The following is a 27555-nucleotide window of genomic DNA, read 5'->3' as shown; positions in this document are numbered from 1 at the left end:
GTAGTCAGGTTCCTTCCTGACGTTTCGCCTGCATCCTCAGAGGTTGTGAGGTCTGTTGGAAACTAGTTAGTGAGTTTTCCGGGCCGTGTAGTCATGTTACAGATGCATTCCCTCCTGACGTTTCGCCTGCATCCTCAGAGGTTGTGAGGTCTGTTGGAAACTAGTTAAGTGGGATTTATATATCTGTGGAATAATGTCCAGGGTGGGAGAAAGAACTCTTGTCTGAAGCAGGTGTGAATGTTGCAATTGGCCACCTTTCAGCTTTAATGCCTGACTGCTTCCTGCCTTGGGGAATCCTTTGTTAGGAGGTTTAGCTGGCCCTGATTGATTCATGTCTGGAATTCCTCTGTTTTCAGAGTGTTGTTCTTTATTTACTGTCCTGACCTTAAAGTTTTTAAAAACTGGTAGCCAGATTTTATTCATTTTCATGGTCAAATTGTCTTTCTGCTCAAATTGTCTACCAAAAAACAGGGGAATTCCTGACATGAATCAATCAGAGTCAGTTAACACCTTCCAACAAAGGATTCCCCAGACAGTAAACAGTCAGACCTTGAAGCTGAATGGCTATTCAATGCTAATCAAGCTTATCAATTGCAATATTCACACTTGCCTCAAACAGACAATAGATTTTTCTATCACCCTGGACTTTCCACGGATATATAAACCCCACTTGCTTAGTTTCCAGCAGACCTCACAACTTCTAAGGATGCCTGCCACAGATGCAGCCGAAACGTCAGGAAAGAAAGCTTCTTTAACATGGCTATGCAGTCCGGAAAACTCACAGCAACCCAGCCATCCAGTCTGCTTGAAATATACTGAGATATTAAAACCTCTTCGTGATTTTAGTCCCACCAAGAGTTCAGAGGATTGCGTCAAATTGCATCCGTTCCATAGCGAGATACAGCCTAGGAGATGGCTCTGATTTGAGCGGCTTTGGGGCTTGAATCTCGCCGCCCAGCTTTGGCAGAGAAAGCTCAAGACCTTGTAGAACTACTGCTCTCATAATTCCGTAGCCCTGAGCCATGGCCTCCAAGTGTCATCCCACATTGTAAATGCAACGCACTCTCCGCAGGGACTTGAATTCGGAAGGCAAATGTGGAAGACTGGGCTGTGTTTGGTCAACCCAAGGGCGCCCTGGTTCTTCCCAGTTGATACTGATGAATTCAAACTGAGGAAAGGGCAAATGTGGCAAATGTGGAAAGAGAAGGGGGAATTCTCCCCAAAGAGGCAGGAAGTGGTTGGCGAGAAAGGAGGGATGGCGAAGGAAGGAACAGATCTTATGATGGAGGCGCAAAAGCTCCATCCCATTTTCAAGCATTTTCTAAGAAACTCTTCTTCTCCCGGTTGGTTTTTCCTCAGCACTGCGCTGCCTCTGACTCAGACATACTGTACTTTCTTTCCATGCTGGAAACTCTTCGTTATGTACAGTTTCTTCTGGTTCTCCTCTTTGGAAATTGACTACTATAATTATGCTCGATTGTTGCAATTATCAGTATTATATCTAATGTCATCCTTGCCTATGGTGCCTTGCAAGTAGAACAACAACAAAGAGCGGGTCTTGCCAAAGATGTACAATTTATGTCTGTCTATCCATCTTTATTTTAGATGGTTCACCATTGACAGGACAGGCAGGCATATTCTGTATATGGTATACAGTACAGTATATTATTATCAGCACAACCACTAGATATTTTATGAGTAGAGGAAAGGTTCTCTGCCAGGAGTGGCCTACAGTGTTGAAATTGGATCAGCTTCTGGGAAGGGCTTGAGCTCAGGAGCGGTGCTCAAAGGCAAGCGTTTGAAATGTGTTGTCAAAGGCTTTCGTGGCCAGAATCACTGGGTTGCTGTGGGCTTTCCGGGCCATGTTCCTATAGCATTCTCTCCTGACGCTTCGCCCGCATCTATGGCAGGCATCCTCAGAGGTTGTGAGGTCTGTTGAAAACTAGGCAAGAGGGGTTTATATATCTGTTGAAAGTCCAGGGTGGGAGAAAGAACTCTTGTCTGTTCGGGGCATGCGTGAATGTTACAATTGGCCACCTTGATTAGCACTGAATGGCCTTGCAGATTCAAGACCTAGCTGATTCCTGCTTGCGGGAATCCTTTGTTAGGAGGTGTTAGTCCTGATTGCTTTCTGAATTCTCCTGTTTTCTGAGTGTTGTTTTTTATTTACTGTCCTGATTTTAGAGGTTTTTAATAATCAGGGCCAGCTTAAACCCCTAACAAAAAAAATCCCCCAAGTGGTCAGCACCCAGTCCTTGCATCTGCAAGGCCATTCAATGCTAATCAAGGTGGCCAGTTGCTACATTAACACTTGCCTCCAACAGACAAGCGTTCTTTTTCCCACCCTGGACTTTCCACAGATATATAAACTTCTCTTGCCTAGTTTCCAAGAGACCTCACAACCTCTGAGAAGCATTCCCTCTGAAACGTCAGGAGGGAATGCTTCTGGAACATGGCCATAGTAAAGGTAAAGGTTTTCACCTGACATTAAGTCTAGTCGTGTCCGGCTCTGGGACATGGAACATGGCCATATATCTCGGAAAACACATAGCATCCTTGGATCAGCTTTTGGGAAGGGCTTGATCTCAGGAGCGGGGCTCAAAAGCAAGCGTTTGAAATGAGTTTGGCGGTCTGCTCGCATTTCTTTCCCTTTCTGCGACTTGGCTTTGAAAATATGCTTTACTCAGACTGGATCTACCCTGCATTATATGCTATAGAGAGGAGGAGGAAGGGCTCCCATTGAGCCGAGGAAGGGGGGCCTCGAGTCTCCTCTTCTTTCCTTTTCAAGCTCAGCTTGAAAAGAGGAAAGAAAGACGCGTGAATGAACTTCATTCAGAAACGACGCGAATCTCAACCCTGGGATTTCCGAAGGAAAACATTTGAGAGTCCCTTTTTTTAAAAAAGGGAAAGGGGTTTAAAGTATATATATATTCTGTAGGGGTCAGGAAAAAGCGAGAGAAGGGGAGAGGAGTGCCGAAGGGAATGCCGAAGGGAATGTGGCCCCATGGATTGCAAAGAGTTGTCACCCGTTTTCTAAGTGTTTCCAGGGAATCTTTCAAGCTTGGGGTCCAAACTTTTGTAAGAGTGGTCCAAGGTCTCTCTCCCACGTCTGGCTTGTGAAAAATAGTGACTAAAGCGGGAGGATCTGGGGCAGGATCCGAGGAAAGAGACCAAAGTGCGAAGGAGGAAGGCGAGGGCGCTTTGGTTTTGAGAGGCGGCGCAAAGAGGCGCCTTTGTGCGCCAACGCCTGGAGCTGCTCCTCGCCTCCTTTTTCCTTCCAATGTAACCGATCCTTTCCCTTCGTCTGTCTCTCTCCGAGCTCCTTGAGGGCTGCTGCCATCTGCCCCAAAACGAGGGCCCAGAAAGGCTTTCGCTCCGCGGTTGGTAATCGGATCAGGGCAGAAATGGCACCGCGGCGTTGCAGAAGGAAATCCTGGTGGCACCCGGTGCAGGTTTCCTTCCCAAAGACATCTATCCCCGCCTGCAAAATATGTCTCCCATTTTAAAAACAACTCCCTTTCTGCTTCCCCCCCCCCCATGCCTCTTTCCTTGTAGGGTGGCCGGCCGCTTCATCAAACCATATACAAATAATACTCAGTCCCCCAACTGATCTCCCTGCAAAGGGAAATTCAAGGGCGGCGATTTCCAGGGAGGGAGGTTTCCTTGGCTCCACAAAAGGAAACCTAGTGCCCGGCGTAATCCATACAGAATAACTGGGGGAGATTTGCATAGATTATAGTCTCGCCTCTTTTTTAAATGGCCCCAGGATAAATAAAACAAGAGAGAGAGAGAAAGAGAAAGAGAGGCTTCGCTGTGATTTTTTTTTGTTTCAAACTTTGCTTCCTGGCTCTTTCCTTGGCAGATGGTGGAGCAGAAGAGCCGGGAAAGCAGCAGGGATTTGGGGTCTTGGGGTTTGTGTGTGTATGTGGGGAAGGGGGGGCTGAAACCCGACCCGTCTCCATTTCCCCCTCGGAAGTCAATCCCGTGAGGCTTCGTTGGGATTCACTTCCCAGTAAGTGTGGCAGCATTTCAGGGAAAGCGACTGGCAAACCACCTCTGAGAGTATGCCTTGTCCAAGGAAAGCCCAACGAAACTTAAGGGGTTGCTGTAAATCGACAGCAGATACACAACTGTTGGGCTGCCAGCCCGAACCTTAGCGTTTGTGTGAATGGACCTTCAAGGGGATGTACGTGTCAAGGCACCCAAAAACTAATTGGGGAGGAGGGGACTGAACGCCGTTCCAAAGAATCAGGTAAAATTGGATCCCCTGTGTAGAGAAGTCAAGATCTTTCATGAATCCTATATTGAATGAGAAAGCATTCAGATAGAAGTATATTGAGAGTGTGTGTGATAATAGATATAAATATACAATATCATACATACAAATGTGGGTATAGGAAATATAGATATATATAGAAGTGGTATATAGGAGACATATAGATTATATATATGTGTGTGTGTGTGTGCGTGTGTGTATTTTATTCATATATACACACACATGAAACACACACACATATAACTGTATGTGTGATATCTATATATCTCCTATACACCACTTCTGTATATATCTATATTTTCTATATCCACTTCTGTATGATATGCTATTGTAAATATAGATATATACAGAAGTGGTGTATAGGAGATATGTAGATATCAGACATATGTGTGTGTGTGTGTGCATATATATATATGTGTGTGTGTGTGTGTGTGTGTGTGTGTGAATGATATGTGTGTATATATGTATAAATATATACACACACATTCATGTATGATATTTATATATCTTCTACACACCACTTCTGTATATACAGTATTTATATTTCTTATACCCACTTCTATATGATATGCTATTGTAAATATAGATATATACAGAAGTGGTGTATAGGAAATATATAGATATCATACATATATGTGTGTGTGCACATACACGCGCACACACGCGCACACACATATATGTATATTTATTTATCTATTTATCTCCTACATACTACTAGAAGTAATGTATAAGGGATATATAGCTATCATACATATGTGGGTATGAATATAAATATATACAGACACACATATATATCTGATATCTATATATCTCCTATACACCACTTCTGTATATATCTAATCTATTATTCCTATACCCACTTCTGTATGTATGATATTGTATATCTATATCTATTATCACACTCACACAATGACAGAAATGAAGGAAAGAGTGCTTTCTCATTCAATATACTTCTATCTGAGAATTCATGAAAGATCTTGACTTCTCTACACAGGGGTCCAATTTTACCTGATTCTTTGGAAAGGCTCTCTTTGCTCCCCTGCCTGACATTTAATAGGATTTCCTCCCAAATATGTGAATATATATATATATATATATATATATATATATATATATATATATATATATATATATATACACACACACACACACACACACACCTCCCAAATCTAGGAGGAAATCCTATTAAATGTCAGGCAGGGGAGTAAAGCAAGCCTAGGATGGCAGATGCCCACTTGGCTCCTGTGATGCCTCTCCTGGAGCTTTTCGTGGGCAAACTGTGCTTGGGATGGCCAGTTTTTTTCTTCTTCTTGTATATATCTATATCAATATATAGCGATGCAGAACTGGTACTGTTTAGCTTGGAAAAGGGAATCTTGAGAGGGAACACAACAACCATATTATAATATTTGTAAGAATGCCACATTGAGGAGAGGGCGAGCTTGTTTTCTGCTGCTCTGGAGACAAGGACACAGAGCAATGGATTCAAATTGGTTGGGGAATCTGAGCTGTTAGACTCAAAATAACCCTCAGTCAGGATGATTCCACCATAAATACAGCAGAGAACCAGAAGTAAACTTCATAATTACTTACCTATGGAGAGCTAGGGCAATCTCCTATTCCTTAGGATGTCTTAGGAGTCAGAATTTTAGGTTCAAAAATATTTATTGAAGTAAAAAGAAATACATTATTAATAGAAAAGGGTCTTGAAGATAGCTAGGTTACTTAATCTCATTTTCTAAAGAGGTAAAAAGGTAAAAAAAAAATCCATGTCGCTGCCTAGAAAGAGGCAAAATGTGCCTCCTCATAGACAGAAAAAGCAGAAGACCGAAAATGGGCGAATGGCCACTTGGCCAACCCAGGGCAATAAAAAAAAGGGAGGGGGGGAGAGACAGTGGCTAGCAGGAAGAGTAAAGACAAAGCCCTTTTTGGGAAAACATGCATAGGAAAGCGGGGAAAGGAATCCCTCAGCTTAGCCCTGTCTCTAGCCTAGCTACTCATTGAGGACTGGAGACTTGATGGCACAAGAGATTTGAGCAGCTCAGGAATGAAACCCAACAAAATTGCTGGAAAAGAGATTCTATCCAAACGTTAGGAAGAGCTGTTCTGCAACCAGAGGCTGGATGACCATCTGTCGGGAGTGCTTTGATTGGGTGCTCCTACGTGGCCCTTGTAGTCTCTAACAACCTTATGATCCTGATAATCTCAATATATTGGTTTTTTCATGCCTATTCTGGAACCTGGGACCCTTGTATGTGTGTATGCCTATCTAGTGACCTTCCTAAACTCATTTCTCTTGGAGCAGGTGCCATTCAATGGCAGACAAGGTCAGGAGACGAGGATGGCAGAGGCCCATCTGGATCCTCTGCTGTTTCCTTCCAAGAGAGACAATGTCAGGACTGGGGCTGCCTGCTAGTATAAATATTATACATGATAAACGCCGCCTTAGTAGATAATAAGTCGCTTCAAAGGGACATCCCGGTCTAATTTGTCTCCTTTGCTGCCCCTCCTCCTTCGGGAGGGAAGGATCACGTGACCGAACTACTGACGCACACCATTTCGCCTCCTTAGAAATCAAATCAAATACCCTAAGGGCATCAGATCCTGTCTGATCTTGAAAGCTAAGCAGGACCAGCCTTGGTTAGTACTTGGATGCCAAACCCTCGACGAACACCAGGTGCTTTAGGCTGTATTTCAGAGGAAGGAGCTGGCAAAACCACCTCTAAATATTCTAAGAAAACCCTATAATATTTGTGGGGTTGCCATTAGTAGACAAAATCAATTGGAAGCGAATTAAACGGCAGTGGATGTAGTCAAGCCCTTTACCTTATAAATACAGAACACCTGTTTCTTTGTCTGGAGCCTTGAGGAGAAGTGGGATAATAATAATAATAATAATTCTAAAATCAGAACAGTAAATAAAGAACAACATGCTGAAAACAGGGGAACTCCAGACAACCAATTGGGTCACTTAAACCTTCCAACAAAGGATTCCTCCAGGCAGGAATCATCCAGGCTTTGAAGATGCAAGGTTTTTCAATGCTAATCAAGGTGACCAATTGTAACATTGACACTTGCCACAGACAAAAGTTCTTTCTCCCACCCTGGACCTTCCACAGATATATGAACCCCACTTGCCTAGTTTCTAACATACAGTACCTCACAACCTCTGAGAATGCCTGCCATAGATGTGGGCGAAACCTCAGGAGAGAATGTTTCTGGAACATGGCCACACAGCCTGGAAAACTCACAGCAACCCAATGATTCCGGCCATGAAAGCCTTCGACAACACTCCCACTAATAGTTGAAAACTTTCCCCGCCATTTCCAGGAGTGCAAATATCACCTCGCCTGGTGTGCCGCTTTCTCTCCCTCTCTCATTCTCTCCCTTTTTCCTTTCCTTTCTTTTTTTATATTTGGGAGCAAATTAGATTATCATAATAATGAGACAATTATTCCGCTTCTGTGTTCCACTCCACTGCACAGAGGAAGAGAGAAAAAAAAAATTCCCAACTTCTTTGTAGTGCAGCTTTTTTATGACAGTAATTACCCCCCAAAAGTGAGTCATTAAACGCTTTGGTGTTTCGTTTTTCTTGAAGATAAAGCTAATTAATATTACAGGCTTTTAATGAGCGCATTCTTCTCGGGTCTTATTGCGCAAACATCTAAACCTCTTTATCACAAGTTTTTTTAATATAAAAAGCATTAGATAGCAGTGAGATTTTGGAGGGGGGGGAGCCTTGGGGGGATTTAACTGGGGAAAGATGAAACAGGCTGAAAAAGGAATTCAAAAAGAACCAGAACAGGCGGTGGGCCTCTATTGTGCCCCCTTCTTCCAATTCTCCAGATCGAAGTTCCTGAGATCTACTTGTGTGGGTTTTCAAAATGGAAATCCCCCCCCCCCCCCAATCCACCAATCAGTCCTTTGAAAACAAAAGAACAGAGTACTTCTGATTAGATGCCCCTTTTATCATAGTCCACACTTTCTCTACCATGGTAGTTAAAGTAGTGTCAAAGAGTATTAATTCTACCATGTAGATGCACCCCAAGTTTGGTTCAGATCCATTGTGGGCTGGGTTCAGAGTGTTCTTTGATTGCAGGTTAACTATAAATCCAAGCAACCACAATTCCCAAATGACAATATCAGTCCTCCCCAACCCCATCAGTATTCAAATTTCGACTTACTTGTGCCAAATTTGGTCCAGATTCATCCTTGTTTGGGTTCACAGTGTTCTCCGGATGTAGCTGAACTACATCTCCCCTAAATTACTGTCAATTCCTCCCAAATCCCTCCCGGATTTTCTGTTGGTCATGAGGGTTCTGTGTGGGAAGTTTGACCCAATTTTATTGTTGTTGGGGTTCAGAATACTCTTTGAATATAGGTGAACTATGAATCCCAGCAACGACAACTCCCAAATTTAAAGGTCTATTTTCCCCAAACTCCACCAGTGTTCACATTTGGGCATATTGAGTATTCGTGCCAAGTTTGATCCCGATTCAGTATCGTTTGAGTCCGGATGTAGGTGAACTACAACTCCAAAACTCAAGGTCAATGCTCACCAAATCCTTCCAGTATTTTCTGTTGGTCTTGGGAATTCTGTGTGCCAAGTTTGGTTCAATTCCAGCGTTGGTGGAGTTCAGAGTGCTCTTTGATTGTAGGTGAACTATAAATCCCAGCAACTACAACTCCCTAATGACAAAAATCAGTTCCCTCAATCCCACCAGTGTTCAAATTTCGGCTTATCAGGTATTTGTGCCAAATTTGGTCCAGTATGTATTGGTCCAAATACATCCTGCATATCAGATATTTACATTACATTCGTAACAGTAGCAAAATTACAGTTATGAAGTTGCAACGAAAATAATTTGATGGTTGGGGGTCACCACAATTAGGAAGGTGTAGGAAGGTTGAGAACCACTGTCCTAGAGTGTATGTAAATGCGGTTTGACACCACTTTAATTGACATGGCTTTATGCTATGGAATCCCCGGAGATGGGAGATGTCGTTTCACAAGGTCTTTAGTCTTCTCTGCCAAAGAGTGGAGGGGCCTCACTAAACTACAGCTCCCATGCTTCCATAGCATTAAGCAGGCCTGTAGCGAGGGGCGGTTATAGGGGTTCAACACCCCCCCCCCCCCGGAAATTTTTCGGGTTATAAAAAAAACCTGGTTTACTCATGAATTTTAACTGGTTAACCAAATCCCCATGCTAAGTCTATGAGACACAAAACATTAAGAGTCCCTCCAGGCACTATCTCAAGCAGATATTGACAGGTTTGTAGCGGGGAGGGGTGTGTGCTAGGGGTTAACCCCCCCCCCGAAATTTTCAAACACCCCCCCCCCCCCCCGAATTCTTTTTTTGGCTACGGCCCTGGCATTAAGTCATATCGGTTAATGTGGGGTCAAACTGTATTAATGCTACAGTGTCCATGCATTCCTAGAACCGCCTCTTTCTTAGTCCAAACTAAGACAGGCTTTAAGGAAAGTTTAGTTTAAGGATAGGCCATTTCTGCTGCCATAGGGGTGGTAAGGTTCTGGCTCAAATGCCAGAAGGCATGTCCAAAAATCTTCCTTTGAAGAGTTGCAGGAATTATTGTACTAGCTTGGCTTGAAGAAGCAGTGGTGGAAGCCCAGCCTTTAGCATCAGCACCAAAAACAACATCCTGTCCCCAGGTAAACAAATATTTCTCGAGACAGTGGATGCAATTTACAGCCCAAACAGTACTAAATATTAAATCTCACTAAGTCTAGATTTACACTGTCCAGGTTCTGATCCCAAATTATCTGCTTCGAATTGGATTATATGAGTCTACACTGCCTGATAATCTGGGATTAGATCCTGGGATATAAAGCAGTGTAGATCCAGCCTCAGTTTCACAGGGTTTACTCCTAGGTCAAGGCGTGCAGGCTGCAGCCCTAAAAGCGCTCGGCTGTGATCCCTTTCTGCTCGGAAGGAAGTGTCCCATTGATTTTGCTGCTAATGATTTCTAAGTGAAGCTGCAGTCTCTGCGCCCTCGGGTTGCTCTTGAACACCACCAGGTCTGGCTTCGGCATTTACAGGCAGGCTTTCCATCTGTACCCAGGGCTCAAGCCAATAGTACTACTGAAAGGGGAAAGGATGTTAGCAAAATACATTCCGGATAGGAATTTTTTCATGGAGTGTTAGAAGGAGAAATAATTATTGGCGTAAAAAGTAGGACTGGGATCATTAATATATGAAATATAACACTATAGGCGAGAGAGTGGGAGTTAAGAATGTTAAGATGAGAGAAAGCCTGGAACGGTAAAGCAATGGTCAGCCCAAAAATGTTGAGCTACAAACATGCTTGGAAATAGGACTTGTCTCTCGAAGCAATAGTGAATCCTTCAATGTGTTGTCGAAGGCTTTCATGGCAAGAATCACTGGGTTGCTGTGAGTTTTCCCGGGCTGTGTGGCCATGCTCCAGAAGCATTATTTCCTGACGTTTCGCCTGCATCTATGGCAGTCATCCTCAGAGGTAATGAGATCTGTTGGAAACTAGTCAATTGGGGTTTATATATCTGTGGAAGGTCCAGGGTGGGAGAAAGAACTCTTGTCTGTTTGAGGCAGGTGTGAATGTTCCAATTGTCCGCCTTGATTAGCATTGCATAGCCTTTCAGCTTCAAGGTCTGGCTGCTTACTGCCTGGGGAACAATTTCAATAGAAAGGAGGAAACCACGAAAATGAACAAAATTTGGCTACCAGTATTTTTTTTAAAAAACTCTAAAATCAGGACAGTAAATAAAGAACATTACTCAGAAAACAGAAGAATTCCAGACATGAATCAATCAGGGCCAGCTAACAGCTCCCAACAAAGTTTTCACCCCAGGCAGTTAGCAGCCAGGCCTTGAAGCTGCAAGGCTATTCAATGCTAATCAAGGTGGCCAATTGAAACATTCACACCTGCCTCAAACAGACAAGAGTTCTTTCTCCCACCCTGGACCTTCCACAGATATATAAACGCCACGTGACTAGTTTCTAACAGACCTCACAACCTCTGAGGATGCCTGCCATAGATGTGGGCGAAACATCAGGAGAGAATGCTTGTGGAACATGACCATACAGTCCGGGAAAACTCACAACAACCCAATAGTAATGCTTTCCAGTTAGATGTTGTTTGTTATGTGTCTTCACGTCATCTCCGACTTGGGGCACATTATGGTGAGGTTTTCTTGGCAAGGTGTTAACGCAGAGGTTTCTTGTGTTGAGGACTCGGAGAATATGTTTTGCGTAAGTCACTCACTGGGTTTTCAAGGAGGAGAGAAGATTGAAACTGTCTCTCCTCGAGTTCTGGTTCAAAACTCACTCTGGGCTGGCTCATTCCAACTAGACAACTACTAGGAACAGTGTAGAAGAGTTACTATGCGGTGCGGGGAAGTTTTCTCTCCTAGTCAAGAACTAGTGGTCTAAACCAGGATATGATATTGTTGGATTTGAGTCTGAAGATCCTATTCTGATGTAGTTCGCATGGCACTTGGCGTCCAAGAAGGGCCAAACAGAGCCGGAGAATTCAGGGAGGGTATGTTAGATCTGACTGCCACTGCGGCTTCGCACTGAGCTTTCTTTCTTTCTTCCTCTTTGTCCCAGGTGTGGTTTCAGAACAGAAGAGCCAAATGTCGGAAACAAGAAAATCAGCTACATAAAGGTATGTGGCATGGAAGCGCGGGACTTCTAGTGTCTGTGGCGGGTTTATGGTTTGTAATGATTGGTAATGTCTGTGGATGGTATGTGATAGTAAGGCAAACATAATGTTTTTTGTAAAACAAACGAGGCTATAAGGCAGGCATAGGCAAACTTGGGCCCTCCAGGTGTTTTGGACTTCAACTCCCACCATTCCTAACAGCCGGTAGGCTGTTAGGAATGGTGGGAGTTGATGTCCAAAACACCTGGAGGGCCCAAGTTTGCCCATGTCTGCTATAAGGGGCCCAGCACACCATTACAGACCATAGTAGGAGCTATTTTTTGCAAAAGCGCCTAGCACACACAGCATTAGACAAATTGGACAAGGTAGGACTTGTGAGCAAAAGGGTCTGATACAGTGCTTGCCAGGCAGAAGAGGCATCCAGAGGCGAGACAGAAGTTCACCTTCTGGGCTGAACTCAGTCCTGTCTTCTTGTCTTTTCCTCCAGGAGTTCTCATAGGAGCTGCCAGTCAGTTTGAAGCCTGCCGAGTTGCTCCCTACGTGAACGTTGGCGCTTTGCGGATGCCTTTCCAACAGGCAAGTTGTTGTTGTCGTCGTCAATGTCGTTTTGTTCATTTATATCCCACTTCTCTCCCAATAATTGGATTCGGGGAGGCTAACAACATATTAAAATCTATATAAGTGAAAAGCAATACAAACACCATCATAAAAGTATAAATATAAAATGTTACAGGGTTTGTGCATTACAATACTAAACATTACATTGTTTTACATGCATATCAAGACCCACATGCAGAGCCTTCAAAACAGCAATTTGTAAAGGCCTGTTGGAACAAAAATGTATTGAGCTGCTGGGGAAAGAGAGCAAGGATGGAGGCAGCCTGGCCTTTGTAGGGATGGAGTTTTCAAGTCTGGGAATAGCCAAGAAGAAGGCCATTTCCAGGTGATTTCTGAGTCCTAATAGGCTTGAATCACCAAATCCAAGCCTTATAGAGCTTTATTGATCATAATTACCTATAAAAATTAGCCTGAGAAATATGCAGAGAAAAGGGTAAGCCTGAGAAATGCCACCAATTTCTTTCCTTGCCTTGCCATTTGTGCTCTGGATTAAATAGGCACCCCAAGACATAATCCATATTCCTAGCTGGATAAGATATAATTAATTAAAAAACATGATCCTTAGCATTGATATGTTTTGCAATCCAATCCGTGATCCTTAGCATAGACATATTTTGCAACCCAAACCTACATTTTTCATACTTTCTTGGAAAGCAGCTTCATTGAGCTCAGTAGGATTTTTAGGTATTTGTGTTAGTAAAGGTTGGGAAGATGGTGCTTTTGATTGCAGCTCCCAGAGTCTCCCAGGAGCTCAGGTCCAAAGAAGTAACTTTTCTAAGCTATGAATGTAAATGTGCTCAGGACTGCAATCTTATTCTGACCGGAGATCTATTAAATGGACCTAACTTTGAAATATGATTTCTCCCCCTAAGAATTAATTTACAAGTAAAAAATGGGGACAATATGATGGGTTGTCAAGAATTGTGACATGATTGTCTTTATGAAGCTCATTTCCCCTCTGTTTACCCAGGGAGTAAACTAGGGGTCCTCAAACTTTTTAAGCCGAGGGCCGGTCCACAATCCTTCAGACTGTTGAGGGGCCGGATTTTCATTTTTTTAAAAATACAAATAAATTCCGATGCACACTGCACATGTCTTATTTGTAGTGCAAAAACAACAACAACAACAACAATGAAAGAACAATACAATATTTAAAAATAAAAATAATTTTAACCAACATACATTTATCAGGATTTCAATGGGAAGTGTGCTCTTGCTTCTGGCCAATGAGATCGTCAAGTTAATTAGGGTTGTTGTTGTTGTTGTTGTTGTGTGCCTTCAAGTCATTTCAGACTTTGGGTGAGCCTAAGTCTAAAATGTATTTATTTATTACTTATTTATTTACTGCATTTATTTACTACATTTGTATCACACCCTTCTCACCCCAAAGGGGACTCAGAGTGGCTTACAAATTATATGTACATACAATATATTATATTATTAGCATAGCACAATATTAGCATTATATATTACTTTATTGAACTATACCACTATACTGTAATATTATTAGTAATATTATACGAATGTAATATAGACTATATAATTAATATTATTATATGGTATTATTATTAGTGTTATATTGTATTATATTATAATATTATTATCAATATTATATGTATATACAATATATTATATTATAAAACTGAGGGCGGGGGCCAGGTAAATGAGCTCGGAGGGCCGCATCCGGCCCCCGGGCCTTAGTTTGGGGACCCCTGGAGTAAACCATGTGATAGTTTCTTTGTTTATAGACTATACACACACACACACTATACTCAGCAAGGCTTATTCTCAGCTAACTATACAGAGGATAGCTGTTTAAGGAGTCACCTGAAACTGAAGCCAGGCTCTGCACAATAGTATGTTTGTTGATTCAGAAAGAAGTCCCATGCTTTTATATGGCATTTATTCCCTATCACTGTGTTAGAGTTCAAAGGGTGGGTGGTGGGTGGGAATGAAGGTATTGCCTTCCAAATAAAAATTCTATCACCTCTAATGAAATTTTCCTTCAGTCTTCCAATTTCTAGCATAGCTGTAACCTAAAACTTCAGTTGAACAGTAAGAAATAATGTTAAGACATCAAAAGTAAAGGTGCTGGCAAAGTTATCCCAGGAATACAAACACAGCAAATATGAGAGTTGTACGTTTGAGTGATTTTCATTCTCTCACCATCTGTAATGTTAGGAATTTGATGACTGAAGGAAAAATTCAGGGGCGATCAGAATTCATATTTGCAGGGGCAATGCTCTCATTTTGCTTTCCTTGTAGCTACATCCTGGTCACAGTCCAGGAAATCATTGCATGTATGTGCCTACGTGGATGTGTTTTTGTTCTCTTCTAAGATAGTCATTTTTGGGAGATTTTATGAACTGGGAGAGTTTATAAACTAGCTGCCATATAGAACTTAAATCAGTTTCAAGGGAGAATGAAAAATCCAGACATTACCTTTCTTTTCTTGGAGATTCCATCTTCAACAGCTCACATTAGTTGGAAGAGGCCAGCCTTTCAAATCTGTTTTTAAATGTTTTGGCTCTGGCTCAGCACACTCCATCCTCTTAAGCCCATCGATTGCAGTGGCCTGAATAATTGCTATTAGGTTGATTTTGATGAGATTTCTAATTAACCCATTTTGAAATAAGTACATTAGGGGACCAAAAAACCTGATGGCTGCTTCTTTAATGAATTTGATATGCGTAATGCAAGAATATGCAGTGCACTCTAGGCTTGTTGACATTAGTGGTCTCTTAGAGTTCTTGGAGTTGCATAGGTCCATCCTTTAATACTGAATAATTGCTTCTTGAGTTTAGGTATGTGCATAAAAAAAGCATAGTGGATATGTCTAACTAGATATGCAAAGACTTTGAGATGTGTAAGATGAGATATTTTAATCTCAGTGTTATGAAGGAAGAAGAATAGAATTATCTCCAGAGAAGATTTTCCCTGGAAAAATTGTAACAGTAGGAACTGTAGTTTGTTGGAGCCAACATTTTTTTTCCAAATGTCAGAGCTGGTGGTGTTGTTAAAACCACAAAGGTCATGCCAGAAATGACCAAGAGCCAACGATGTGTACAGTCATTAGAGAACAGAGATGAAGGGAACAAGACAAAGTACTTCCACTGGCTTGACCGATGCTTGGAGTCAATAAGCCTTTTGCAACTTAAATGCTTGTGTGACTGTAGCCAAAGCACACAAAGATAATATATAGGAGCTCCTTAATTTAATTTTTATTAGACCTTAAGGAAGGCAATTACTTCAGTCATCTTCTCGTGGTAGAGACAGATGGTCAAGCAAAGTGTTCACAAATATGTAGTCAAACTTAGAAGAAAGAATATCAAGTAACCACATTAGAAAACAGGAGACCATGTTATTTGGGGAAGGAAGGGAAATAATTCGGAAGGAACATAGTCAATTACCCTATGATCCTTAAAGTCAACCAGTTAGCATTTGAAACCTGCTAGTAATAACTCTAAGCATAAAATAGAACTAGGCAGTCCATGTTGCCCCTCAGCCAGACCCAGATACCTTTTTCCTACAACTAATGTATGCATGAAGCAGATGCCAAACCTCAAACTGGATGACTCAGTGTGTTTATACATAAATTTAACGAAGCACTCAAATTTCTGCATATTCCGGTTTGAAAGAGTACAAGGTTGCTACAATTCAAATGTGGGGAAAACCAAAGGGGATGTACATGTCTATCCATACCCAAGTTACCACAGCTGGTCCAATCCATGCAGAGCATATTTGTACGTACTGAATCTGTCTGGTGGAGATGAGGGAGAATTCTGTTTCAGTTTGGTTCTGAAGAGTTTACTACCGGTAGTACTTACGAATTTTTCTCAATGCATGAAGTAATGGGTATGTATTTTCAAATATAAGGCAGGAGAAAACAGATTTTCCCTATTTTAGCTGACAGGCAGGCGTGAGATGGTCCAATGAAGGCAGGATCTAACTTAATTCATAAGGATAGTATCTGAAAACCCATCAAGCACTCGTCCAGTGAAGTACATCCCCATGTTATCTATCCTCCAGTCCAACTAAAGTCTAATTTATATTGAGAATTCACAAGATCAGAGAGCTATGTTGGTGCAGTGCAGTGATGGTTGCAGTCTTTTTAAGGACAATGCAGAAGTATCAAGTAGTGATCCTGACTGAATGGGGATTGGATTAAATGGTCCATGAGGTCCATTACAACTCTATAACTCTGTCTATGGCTCTAAAACAGTGTTTCCCAAATGTTGGTCATCCAGAAGTTTTGAACTTCAACACCCAGGATTTCTGACTTTTGGCCATTCGATTTTTTTCCTGCTTTTCATGGCCACAGAGTCACTGACTCTGTTGCCATAGTGCATCAAGAGGGTTACATATTTTACCATGCTATGAGTCAGGCTAACCACAATTTAAATAAAACCAGAAAGAGAAAGAAATGCTTAAAATATGATTGGATGGGGGAGAGCAATTGTTATGGGCCCAGAGCAGTTTTGTAAACTGGGGAGGGGCTCCAGAATCTGAAATAGTTGTCCAGTCAGGTATGGCTAGAAATCCATTGTTCCTGTTTGAAAAGCAGACTATTTTCAATCTGTCCAAGTCTGGCGGAAGGGCAAAATGGGCTGGCTAGTGTTTATGCATACTGCCTAATTAAAATGTGAGCTTCACCATTTTTTGTAGGCAGAAAAAGAGTTGTTGGGGCTTCTGGAGGAGACAAAGGCAAGAAAACCAGTTTTGAGGGTCACATGACTTAAAGATCATGCTTTTCCCACTTCTGTGGTGAGAGATGGTACTTTATGTATTTTGGAGTCAAGATTTAAGTCAGCTTTCAATGGTAGTATTCAGTCCTGGAACAGAAATATAGTTAGAACTGGAACTGAGTGAGGTTCGATTGCCTTTCTGTGCTGGAGAGACAGCAAAGTGTGAGTTGTGGTCTGCTTGGGATTAAACTAAATGGTGTTTAGGTCATCCTTTTCTGGGAAATATTCCATGTTTTTACAAGTGCTATTTAGGTCTGGATAGGAGTCACATCCTGTTAGCCTAGTTATACTGCATTCTCATACTGAAGGCATCACAGACTATGATATTATGTACAAGCTCACTGTGAGAATGCTTCCAGACCTCTCCTATATATTTCATCTGCTCTTCTTGTGGCTGGTTAATGTTTTTATGAATGTGAGTTTATTGCTTTTTCAATGGTTTAAGTCATTTTAGCAGATTGGCAGCTTTACTACAGATCACTATGTCTAAGCAGTACTGCACATATTTAAGGTTGGAGAACTGAAGTGAATAAGCCTTGCTTAGCAGAACTACTTGTTGACTTCACATAAACATACTTTGGACCATGCTGAACAAATGATACAAAATAAAACTGTGAAATCCTAGGAATGAGCTGTATGGCCATGTTCCAGAAACATTCTCCTCTGACAGTTTGCCCACATCTATGGCAGGCATCCTCAGAGATTGTGAAGACTTCACAAATTCAGTTCCAGTTAAGTATGCACAGCACAGATCTTCCTAAATTAGGGATTAGGTGTTATTGGACGGAGGCTCCAAATTTGCCATAGGGAGCATAATCAATGCTGAGGAATGTTTGAAATTGCCATCTAACAACATCTGGAGGGCCACAACATTTCCACCTGTCTTAGATCCAGAATTTGGGGAGTTTAAGAGTTGGGGTCTCCAAAAATAGCTTTCCTACATTCTACCTAAATCCAGTGCAAGGAAGGCTTGTGTGCCTTGCCTGTGGCCTCTCCCTATTTTTAGTAATCCAGCAATCCAGAATGAAAACTGGACAGGGCTCCTATCTCTTTAATGGTTGTGCAGAAGAGAGAACTTCTGCAGGTGTTGCTTGTTACCTGGTTGCAGGAACAATTCCTACTCCTGCAACCAGAAAAAGGACAAGAACTCTGCTATTTTATATTAGGGACACCATTGTATTTAATTGGGATTTGAATATTTTGATATTCATGGGGGTCCTGAAATCAAACCCAGCAGGTACCAAGGACTCACTATATTGTACTGTGACTCCACTTTGACTGCTATGGGCCCTCCAATGAAATCTTGGGATTTTCAAGTAGCACTCTCTTCCAGGAAGCTTTTAGTACTATGTTTCCCAAACTTTGGTCTTTAAGCTGTTTTGAAATTCAGCAGAAATATCTTGTTCTGAGAGTTGAAGTCTAACACATCTGGAAGACTGGAGTTTGGGAAACATGGTAGTTAAAAGGAAATCATAGCACTATAATGGCATGGTGTGGAAGGGTCCTGAGGCAGCTAGGAACATCTGGAGACCAAAGTTAGGGAAAACACTGTTGTAGTACTTCACCAAATTTCAAAGTACAAGATTCTATAGGATGCAGCCATGGCAGTTGAAGAGGGATCATAACACTATAACAATGCAGTGTGGCAGGGTCCTGAAGCATGGTGGCAGACAAGGCCGGCCCTAGGTAATTTTCAAGTGTAAGAAAACAGAATTTTGGCGCCCCCCCCCCCCAAACCAATCACTGAAAAATAAAAGCGTTGAATAAGCGAAAATGTTGGATAATAAGGAGGGATTAAGGAAAAGCCTATTAAACATCAAATTACATTATGATTTTACAAATTAAGCACCAAAACAGCATGTTTTACAACAAATTGACAGAAAAAGCAGTTCAATACATGATAATGTTATGTAGGAATTACTATATTTGCGAATTTAGCACCAAACATTGAACTGGGATATAGGGCAGTGTGGACTCAGATAACCCAGTTCAAAGCAGATATTGTGGGTTATTCTGCTTTGATATTCTGGGTTATATGGCTGTGTGGAAGAGCACTGAGGGGTCCTTCCACACAGCCATATAACCCAGAATATCAAGGCAGATAATCCACAATTAAAAGGCTACCAAAAGGGAATCTGGCCCCTGGTATTAAAAAAACTCTAAAATCAGGACAGTAAATAAAGAACACCACTAAGAAAACAGAGGAATTCCAGACAGGAAACAATCAGGGCCAGCTAACACCTCCCAACAAAGGATTCCCCGAGACAGGAAGCAGACAGGCTTTGAAGTTGCAAAGCCATTCAATGCTAATCAAGCTGGCCACTTACAACATTCACACTTGCCTCAAGGACTGACATTCCACATATATATATATAAACCCCACTTGCCTAGTTTCCAAGGGACCTCACTGGAAGCAGCGGGGTGTGCGCTCTCCAGCCGCTTGACCTGGCGGGAGACTGCCTCAACTGCGCCCCCAAACGACGCGCCTGAGGCAACCGCCTAATTTGCCTTATGGGTGAACCGCCCCTGGTAGCAGGACTCAGTGATTTGGACTTCACCTCCCAGCCATCTTGAACTCTAGGAGGTGAAGTCTGCAAGACCAAACTCTGGGAAACACGGCAATCAAAGTTGAATCATAACCCTATAATGGTACACTGTGGAAGTGTCCTGAGGCATGACATCAATGTCTTGGACTTCAACACCCAACCATCATGAACCTCTAGAAGACCAACATTTGGGAAACATGGTTGTTAAGGTGAAATCATAGTACTATAACAGTGAAGTGTAGTTGTAGTTGTTCATTAATGTTTAGATCATAGGCCATTTGCATGCAAATAAATACAGTAGACTCTCAGTTCACTGGAAGTTAAGCAGCCAGAACTCTCAATTAAGTGGTCAAAATGAAAAAAGAATACATTATTGCATTCACAAAGCTGCTTCTGTATAACTGTGTTACATTAAACATTTGTCTTTGATTACTGTATATCAATATTAATATCAAGTCAATACAAAGTTTATGGTATGTTATAGTATGGGGGGGGGGGGGCTATTATTAATAGTGACTCTCAAGCAACCAGAGACTACATTTATCTGGCATCTACCAATCCTCATTGGTGCCAGTTAACTGAGAATCTACTGGAATTACAATATAAAAGTGCAACATAAAATAATGTGTGGAAATGTCTCAAAATGTAATGGTGGCAGCACTTAGTCACATTACATTACAAAGTACAGGATTTCATAGGATGCAGCCTGAGGAGTTAAAGCAGAAGCCTACAACTATAACAGCATAGTATGGAAGGGTCCTGAGGAATGATGGCAGGGCGCCCAACAATCATGAATTCTGGGAGCTAAGATCCAAAGCTTTTAAAAGACCAAAGTTTTAGGAGATTTATTTACTTACTTTATTTACAGTATTTATATTCTGCCCTTCTCGCCCTGAAGGGGACTCAGGGCTGATCACAGAACATACCTATGCAGCAAACATTCAATGCCATTTATAGACAAACAAGACAGACAATTGAACATAGATAGAGTTATATATAGGTTTCCCCCCATCTTTGGCTTGTGCTCGGTTCCAGCCATGGGGTGGGGGGGGGAGGGGGCTTCATGCCATCTCCCTGTTCATAACTTCCTCCTTTTTTGATCAAATTGCTAGCATTTCCTTATGGGTGCCTTAATAACTCCCTGCTTTTAAGCGGTCCCTATTTATCTACTCACATTTTGCTCTTGAACCGCTAGATAGGTAGAAGCTGGCCTGAAGGTCAGGAGGTCACCCTGATCTGGGCTTCGAACAGTCAACCTCTCGAATGACAAGATTTATTGCAGCTGGTGGTTTAACCAGCTGTTAATGTGGCTGTTAAGGAAATGTGGCTATCAAGGTGGAATCTTGGCAGAATAGTTTAGTTGTAGTTTATTAATGTAGTTTAGTTGTAGTTTATTAATGTTATTCACATGCAAATACACTAGACTCTGTTAACCAAGAATAAATGTATTTGACGAACCGCATCTCCCACTATAGACCAATTTGGACAGTGCACTCATTGGAGGAAGCCCTGCTCTCAGTCCCACTCCCTGTCCCAAGTGTGGTTGGTGGGAATGAGAGAAAGGGCCTTCTCCTTGGTTGCTTTCTTAAGGAGTTAAAAATGGCCCTCTCCCTTTCCGCCTTCAAGAAACAGCTGAAGACAACTTTACTCATTGGCTTACGAGGAGTAGGAGTAGGAGTAGGAGTAGATGGTAATACTACCATTATACCTCTGATTAATAGCTATCACCCTATCCGTGCCATGTTTGCCCCATCAGCTCAATAGACATCTTGCCCCCAAGGAACTGGGAAATTGATGCTTCTGTTGGATGTTTGACATTGGGTTGTTAATTTTTGTTATTATGGGAGTATTGTTATTGTGTTTGGGCATTGAATGTTTGCCTTTTATGTTTGGAATCTGCCCTGAGTCCCTCTGGGGAGATAGGGAGGCATAGAAATAAAGTTGTTTATTATTATCATCATCATCATCATCATCATCATCATCATCATCATCATCATCATCATCAAGCAACCTGGGGAAAATATCAAAGAAGTAATAGTATTGCATTTACAAAGCGGTGAAAGGCATTTAAAGTGGAATCATAGCGCTATAACGGCATAGTGCAATAATGTGGAAGGGTCCAGAGGTGGCGGTGTTAATGCTCTTGTCTTTCTCCCCACTCTTGTCGCACCCCTTTTAGGATAGTCATTGCAACATGACGCCCTTGTCCTTTCAGGTGCAGGCGCAGCTGCAGCTGGACAGCGCGGTGGCGGCCCACGCGCACCATCACCTCCACCCGCACCTGGCCGCCCACGCGCCCTACATGATGTTCCCGGCGCCACCCTTCGGCCTCCCTTTGGCCACTTTGGCCGCAGAGTCCGCCTCGGCCGCCTCGGTGGTGGCGGCAGCAGCAGCGGCCAAGACCACCAGCAAGAACTCCAGCATCGCAGACCTCAGACTCAAAGCCAAAAAGCATGCGGCCGCCCTGGGCCTGTGACTGGTCCCCTGCCCCGCTGGGCACGTTGCAATCCCGAGGGTGGAGAGGGGGGAGGGTTGCCCCCCAAGACTTGGCTGTGCCCCCTGAACAGAGGCCCCCCTTGACTCCCTTCAAGGGGCTCCCTCTCCACCCCCCTCCTTCCCGGTCCTCCAAGACTTCAAAAACTGAGAGAGACAAAAAAAGGTGGGAAAACCCACCACGTGCTGATCACGGGCGCCAAATCCCACCCAACCCAATCCAACCCGCTCAGATCAATAGAAGGGGCCCTTTTGAATGTTCTTCTTCTTCTTCTTCTTCTTCAAATGGAAACGGGGAGGGAAAAAAGTCGAACCCAGAGGAGGAGAAAAGCGAGCCGAACCCCGGAGGGAAGAGACAGACTGATTGAAAAAGAATTAAGATGAAAGAAGGCGCGCAGCTGGGAAGTTCACAGGTTTTGAAACTGACCTTTGTCTGCCGAGTTCACTTTAATACGAGGAGTTTGATAAGAGAGGCGGGCCTCCTTTTCACGCGTCGCATCCGATCACTTGAGTTTTCACAGACTGGGCAAACAAGCAGAGATGAGAAGGAAAGAAGAGGGTTTTTTCTAAAAAAAAAAATGAACAAAAATTATACAAAAATGGAGGCGGGGAAGGGTGGGGAGGGCGGAATCATTGAAACATAAGGAGAAGGATGACAAACCCCTGCTTCTTCCTCTTCCAATATTGATATGGAGAACTGATCGGGTGACTCGTCTTAGTAGAGGTCCGATCTGCATGTTAACTGGTTTCCTTTTAACATTTTCTTTCTCTCTTGGCGTCCCTTCGGATCATTTTGCACTTCACCATAAATCTTTAGGGGGAAAATACACCCGACTGTATCACGAATGGACTTTTCTGGCTTCAAGGACCCCCTTTCCAAAGAGAGAGAAGAGGCACAATTGCACTGCAGAATTCATGTAGTTTGACACCCCTTTCACGACATGATTCCATGCTGTGGGATCATGGGAGTTGTAGTTTGGAGAGGCACCAGCACACGTTGACAGAGAAAGCTAAGGAGTTCGTAAAACTACAACCCTCGGGATTCCACTGCATTGAGCCATGGCAGTTCAAGGGGTGCCCAACTGTCTTAATTCTACAGTGTGTATGCACCCAAGGAGAAGAAGAGACTTCAGCTCACACCAGGCAACTCCAGAGCTCCTTTCTGGGAGAGTGTGAAACCTAGGGCCCTACCACACAGCCCTATAGCCTAGAATATCAGGGCAGAAAATCCTACAATGTCTGCTTTGAACTGGGTTATCTGAGTCCACACTCAGAAAATATGGGATTTATTGCCTTGATATTCTGGGATATAGGGCTGTGTGGAAGGGCCCCCTGATAGAACCTAAAGAGCATTAGGTTGCTGTGAGTTTTCCGGGCTGTGTGGCCATGTTCCAGAAGCATTCTTTCCTGACGTTTTGCCTGCTTCTATGGCAGGCATCCTCAGAGGTTGTGAGGTATGCTGGAAACTAGGCAAGAGGGGTTTATATATCTGTGGAAAATCCAGGGTGTTGGAGGTATGTGGGAATGTTTCAGTTGGCTATCTTGGTTAGCATTGAATAGCCTTTCAGTTCCAAGGTCTGGCTGCTTACTGGCTGGGGGAATCCTTTGTTGGGAGGTGCTAGCCGTCCCTGATTGATTCATATCTGGAATTCTTCTGTTTTCTGAGTGGTGTTCTTTATTTAGTGTCCTGATTGTAACACTAAAGGCAGTAAGCAGCCAAACCTTGAAGCTGAAAGGCTATTCAATGCTAACCAAGGTGGCCAATTGAAACATTTACACCTGCCTCTAACAGACAAGATTTCTTTCTCCCATCTTGGACATTATTTCACAGATATATAAACCCCACTTGACTAGTTTCCAACATACCTCACAACCTGTGAGAATGCCTGCCATAGATGCAGGCGAAACGTTAGGAAAGAATGTTTCTGGAACATGGCCACACAGCCCGGAAAACTCACAGCAACCCACTGATTCCGACCATGAAAGCCTTCGACAACACATTAAACAACATTAATGTCTGCTAGCCTCTGAATGTTTACTCTCCAAGAAATCCTATTGGATGCAGACATCTAAGAGTCAATAGGTTTAGGACCTATAGATCTGGCATTTTAATACAAGTCCTGGCTGTAAAATTCTAGTTGGTCATGAGAAAGAGAGATTTGTTGGTGACTTCTCGCCTTCTGTTTCTTACCTGGGATTGGACTTCGGCTTCCAATTGAGCAGGGCTGCGAATCAGGCAGGAAACCTAGGGAATTCCAACATCCACGACTTGAAAACTTTTTTAAAATACAAAAAACCAATCTTGATTTTGTCATTTCAAGGGGTGCCATTTTACTCCGCCAATGTATGTAATAGGACTTGAGCATCTGCGGATTTGGGAACCAACCCCCCCCCCCCCAACCGCGAATACCAAGGGCTCACTATATAACCCCTAGAAACCCACCTTGACTGCTGAGCAGGCCTGCTGGTCCTTGTAGTCCAACAACAGCTGAGAGATCACGCGATTCCCATCCCTGTATGGACTATAAGCACCAATCAATCCGGGATAATATCCCATTGATTTATATTCCTTGGGGTGCGTCTACAATGTAGAATGAATGCAATTTGATACTACTGTCACTGTCAGGGCTTGATGCGATGGAATCCAGGGAGATGTAGTTTTACAAGGCCTTCAGCCTTCTCTGCCAAAGAGGACTGGTGCCTCACCAAACTGCAAATCCCAGGATTCCATAGCATTGAGCCCTGGCAGTTCAAATGGTGAGTAACTGCATTCAGATTACAATGTCGATGTAAATCTACATGGGTTGCTGTGAGTTTTCCGGGCTGTATGGCCATGTTCCAGCTGACGTTTCGCCTGCATCTATTACAGGCATCCTCAGTTTGTGAGGTCTGTTGAAAACTAGGAAAGAGGGGTTTATATATCTATATAAGGAAATTCAAAGGTGGGAGAAATAACTCTTGTCTGTTTCAGGCAAGTGTTAATGTTGCAATTGGCCAGCTTGATTAGCATTGAATAGCCTTTCAGCTTCAATGTCTGGATTCTTCCTGCCTGGGGGAATCCTTTGTTCTGAGGTGTTAGCTGCCCCTGATTGATTCAGGTCAGTAATTCCTCTGTTTTCTGAGTGTTGTTCTTTATTTACTGTCCTGATTTTAGAGTTTTTTTTAATAGTGGTAGCCAGGTTTTGTTCATTTTCATGGGTTCCTCCTTTCTGTTGAAATTGTCCACATGCTCATGGATTTCATGGGCTTCTCTGTGTAGTCTGACGTGGTGGTTGCTAGAGTGGTCCAGCATTTCTATGTTCTCAAATAATATGCTGTGTCCAGGTTGAGTTATCAAGTGCCCTTCTATGGCTGATTTCTCCAGAGAAGAAATGTTGGACCATTCTAGCAACTACCATGTCAGACTACACAGAGAAGGCATTAAAATCCAGAAGCATGTGGACGATTTCAACAGAAAGGAGGAAATCCCATGAAAATGAACAAAATCTGGCTACCAGTATTTTTTTTTTTAAAAAACCCTCTACAATCAGGACAGTAAATAAAGAACAACACTCTGAAAACAGGAATTCCAGACATGAATCAATGAGGGCCAGTTAACACTTCCCAATAAGGGATTCCCCCAGGCAGGAAGCAGTCAGACTTTGAAACTGTAAGGCCATCAAATGCTAATCAAGGTAATTGCAACATCCACACTTGCCTCCAACAGACAAGAGTGCTTTCTCCGAACCTGGACTTTTCACAGAAATATAAACCCCACTTGCCTAGTTTCCAAGAGATCTCCCAACCTCTGAGGATGCCTGCCATAGATGTGGGCAAGACGTCAGGAGAGAATGCTTCTGGAACATGACCATACAGCCCGGAAAACTCACAGCAACCCAGTGATTCCGGCCATGAAAGCCTTCGACAACACATTAAATCTACATCACTTGTACTCAGGGCTTCCAGCTTTTGAGAGCCTTTTGGGGACTGGTTCAAACAAACTTCTCATTTTCTCTCTTTGTTCAGGATCAACCTTGTCCTATCGTCCACCGCTTCATAATACCCGTCCAGAATACAAAGGAAATATGATGTATATTATGTTTGAAAAGGATGTGAATATTTACAAACATGTTTATTTGAGCGATGAGGATCCAAGGGTTGACACAGTTCTGTCGATTTTTTCCACCCAGGCTCTTAAAGGTGTAACCTTGCAATATAAAATATCTATATATCTTTTTTTCCAAAAGGCACAGAGAACTACAAAGCCTTCCACAGCCAGACGCTTTCTTTTTTGCCAAGTAAATGGGAGGAAAATAAAAAGGAGGGAAGAAAGGAGGAGAGGGATATCTTTGCAAGTCGAACTCTGCTAGGAACAGAGCTTTGTAATTATTTGTTCTCCATGAAAACAAAACCAGACAAAAAATTATTTATATTGACGGTATTTTTTCTAGTGTATTTTAAGTTATTGGGGGAGGGGGGAGGGGAGAGGGAAGGAAGAAAAAAAAAGTCGGAGGGGAAAATAATATGCGGTTCCTTCATTTCTATACATGTTGTTGTCAGCACGATCTATTTTGTTCCACTCAGGTTTGCTTCGCTTTTTTGATTCACTCATTGTTGACGCCACCCGTTTCAAGAAGTGCCAAGTTATGAATAAAAAAAAACACTTTGCAATCTATTGAATGAAAGAAAAAAGAAAGAGAGTAAAGTTTTAGCCGATGGTTTTCGCACAACTTCTGTTCCTATTAAATCAGTAGTGCCATTCTACTTTTTCCATATTTCTTTATTCCCTTCTTCCACTACATACTTACTTGGGATTGTCGTCTTTCTTTTCTTTTTCTACTGCTAAATCCTTATTGAGTTTGACTGATTCCTGGCTGAATATTTGAAAGGGTAACTGATCTATCGAATGGGTTGCTGTGAATTTTCCGGCCTGTATGGCCAAATTCCAGAAGCATTCTCTCCTGACGTTTCGCCTGCATCTATGGCAGGCATCCTCAGAGGTTGTGAGGTCTGTTGAAAACTAGGAAAGAGGGGTTTATATATCTGTAGAAGGTCCAGGGTAATTGGCCACCTTGATGAGCATTTAATGGCCTTGCAGCTTCAAGGGCTGGCTGATTCCTGCCTGGGGGGAATCCTTTGTTAGGAAGTTTTAGTTGACCTTGATTGTTTTCTGTCTGGAATTCCCCTGTTTTCAGAGTGTTGCTCTTTATTCACTGTCCTGGATTTTAGAGTTTTTTTT

The 27555-nt window shown here is 42.6% G+C and overlaps 1 protein-coding gene across 1 annotated transcript in view; it reads left to right on the top strand.

Moving 5' to 3' along the window:
• Nucleotides 1-27080, top strand: part of shox2 (SHOX homeobox 2) — a 33897-nt gene extending 6817 nt beyond the window's left edge. The window contains exons 3-5 of the mRNA XM_062976712.1: nucleotides 11881-11938; nucleotides 12423-12511; nucleotides 22024-27080. Coding sequence (XP_062832782.1) covers nucleotides 11881-11938; nucleotides 12423-12511; nucleotides 22024-22320 — 444 coding nt within the window. The 3' untranslated portion in view covers nucleotides 22321-27080. The remainder of the gene's footprint in view (nucleotides 1-11880; nucleotides 11939-12422; nucleotides 12512-22023) is intronic.
• The last annotated feature ends 475 nt before the right edge of the window (nucleotides 27081-27555 follow it).

This window comes from Anolis carolinensis, chromosome 3, assembly GCF_035594765.1.
Source record: "Anolis carolinensis isolate JA03-04 chromosome 3, rAnoCar3.1.pri, whole genome shotgun sequence".
Taxonomy (NCBI): Eukaryota; Metazoa; Chordata; class Lepidosauria; order Squamata; family Dactyloidae; genus Anolis; species Anolis carolinensis.
Note: the sequence above shows the minus strand (reverse complement) of the source record. Positions and strands in the feature narration are given on the sequence as shown.